Source organism: Esox lucius, chromosome 20 (genome assembly GCF_011004845.1).
Source record: "Esox lucius isolate fEsoLuc1 chromosome 20, fEsoLuc1.pri, whole genome shotgun sequence".
Lineage (NCBI taxonomy): Eukaryota > Metazoa > Chordata > Actinopteri > Esociformes > Esocidae > Esox > Esox lucius.
In genome coordinates, this window is record NC_047588.1 from 7,808,248 (window position 1) to 7,810,492 (window position 2,245).

The window sequence follows — 2,245 nt, forward strand, 5'->3', positions numbered from 1 at the left end:
CAAGACAAGAAACATAGCAGGCCTGGCATGCAGTCAATCCAAACCTCTTGAAATCCTAACAACAGCCCACAAGGCAAACGAAGGTGTGGCTTTGTTCAACTGTTAAGTCAAACAAATACGGAGCCATTGACAAAAACTCTACGTGAAATCATTATACCCTTTTGGTAATGCGGAAGAGATTATGGGATTTGCCAGGGGTAATCTGTTGGATGCGCAGTACAATTCTGGATTGGTATGACTCAGTAATTAACTGCTTTGACCAGTAGATGGCACTCTGGGAACATCAAGCCTGAGAGCCATTAGTTGGAGCAGTTGGACACATTTGACCGAATATTATGGGAGTCCTACAGCAAATAAACTTGAGGTTAATGAAGTGTAGGTGTCACGTTTATTTAGAGACAACCTCTGATTGAGACTCTATTCCATTGTTTTATCTCAAGATTTAATAGGGTTTTACAGGGACAATCACTTCCAGGGATCAAAAGTTGAACATCAAGCAAGTTCTGTATTTTAAATAACATTTTATTTAGTCTATTTATAGTGACCTGCAGTCAGGTAGACAGAATAATACATGCTCATACTGCAGGATATTGAGTTTCCTCAAATAAAAATACAATAAATGTTGTATAGTGAACCTTAAGATGCAGTCCATGAACTGCAGTCTGTCTAGTGAACACCTTTACTTCATTTGGACAGTGTAGCGTCCATTCTTGTTGGGGGGGCAGGACCTTCAAGTAATGATTCACAACACTTAATGAATGGAATGGATTACACAAAATCTTAACACTAAATAGGAACATTGATTTGCTACCCGCTGGCATGTTAGGCTCCTCGAAAGCTCTGGTTTGCTAAGTACAGTTTGTTCATTATTCAAATCCAAAACCAAATCCTGTCACTCTTCACGCTTCATAGTCAGCCCTTTGAACAAGGAACGGAGAATAAACGGGGCCTGGGGTCCAAATCTTTCCGTCAGCAGAACCTCTTGCTCCAACGCTGCGGAAACGCTCACTTGATGGCGGAGGGGATCTAGAAACAAGGCTCTTACCGTGTCCAGGGCCATGGGGGGACGACAGCCTTTGGACTGGGAGAAGGCCCTGTCCATAAGGGAAAGGTCCTCTGCCCCAGGGACGTGAATGCACACCCCAGGATTTTTTTGGTCTGCTGGAGACATGTTGAAATACAACAGGGTCACGTCTATAAGCCAATAAGTTGGGAATATAGTTATCCTGACTATTCCCTTCCTCAGACGAACCAAGAACCATTGCTTCTAGTTCAGGGGAAGAATTGAGCCGCTCAAAGTCAGGCACGTGGCTGCTAACATATTTCCCTCGGTAACTGGGGGCATAATTTCCAAGAGAGTCCACTTGTTGGGGTTCAGAGGCACGATGGTTTAGTGTAGATGGTTTGGACTGGACACCTCTGGTAAAGACTTGACCATAAGCCCAGTCACTAGGAGAGCCAAGCTCAGCCTCTCTGAAGTCATTTTTATTTTCATAGTGGGTTCTTTTGGGATCATGACTTCCGTGTTGCGTTGATGGAAGACCATAGGGAATAAACGGGGTCTTCGGAAGGACCAAGCCCATGGCGGCTGCTCTGGCTTAAGTGGAAAGACAGTAACAAGACAAACAACGACGTAAGATCATTCTGCTGTGATATCACAGACAAAACAATTTAGTTCATTATTTTTAAACATTCAAAATACCTCTTGCTGTTTTTGCACACCAGGAACCTCCAGCAGACACACTGCCAACAGAAAAGACACTGCAAGAGAAAGCAAAGCTATTTTTTACAATTACATATAATGTAATTGATATTCATTTGTAAAGAGACCAACTTCCTAAAACACCTTAAAAGTATAGGCAGCGCTAGAAGCATTGTTGCAGCACTTTGGACACAAACTACCTGATGACCAAATGATTCAAGCACCTCAACATGTGCCTTAGATATTCTGTCTGAGACCAAACCTTGCTTGTCTTAATTGGGAACAGCTGGTTGTCATTGACTGTGTAAAAAAAAAGGCAGGCCAATTCATATTTTTTGATCAAACAAATCAGCTCTGAAAAAGAAATAACTGATGTGATTCGTCAAAAGAATTTGGCTGCCAATGTGAACGTATCTGTGCAGCCCAAACTCAAACATTGGATTTACAGAACCATTAGTTAGATTGGTTCATTACAACATGGAAAGCTCCTTTCAGCATCGTGTGGTGGTTTAACAAGCTGCAAGGCATGAATTAACTTAATTT

General features: G+C 42.1%; 1 protein-coding gene across 1 annotated transcript; it reads right to left on the minus strand.

The window, feature by feature from the left end:
- Positions 1-430: 430 nt before the first annotated feature.
- LOC105028374 lies at positions 431-1,951 on the minus strand. The gene is made up of 3 exons (XM_010901074.4): positions 1,847-1,951; positions 1,703-1,761; positions 431-1,597 (listed from the first exon to the last, which is right to left on the minus strand). The coding sequence occupies exons 1-3, from the start codon at positions 1,873-1,875 to the stop codon at positions 900-902; spliced, it is 786 nt and encodes a 261-aa protein (XP_010899376.2). The 5' UTR covers positions 1,876-1,951; the 3' UTR covers positions 431-899.
- Between the last annotated feature and the right edge of the window lie 294 nt (positions 1,952-2,245).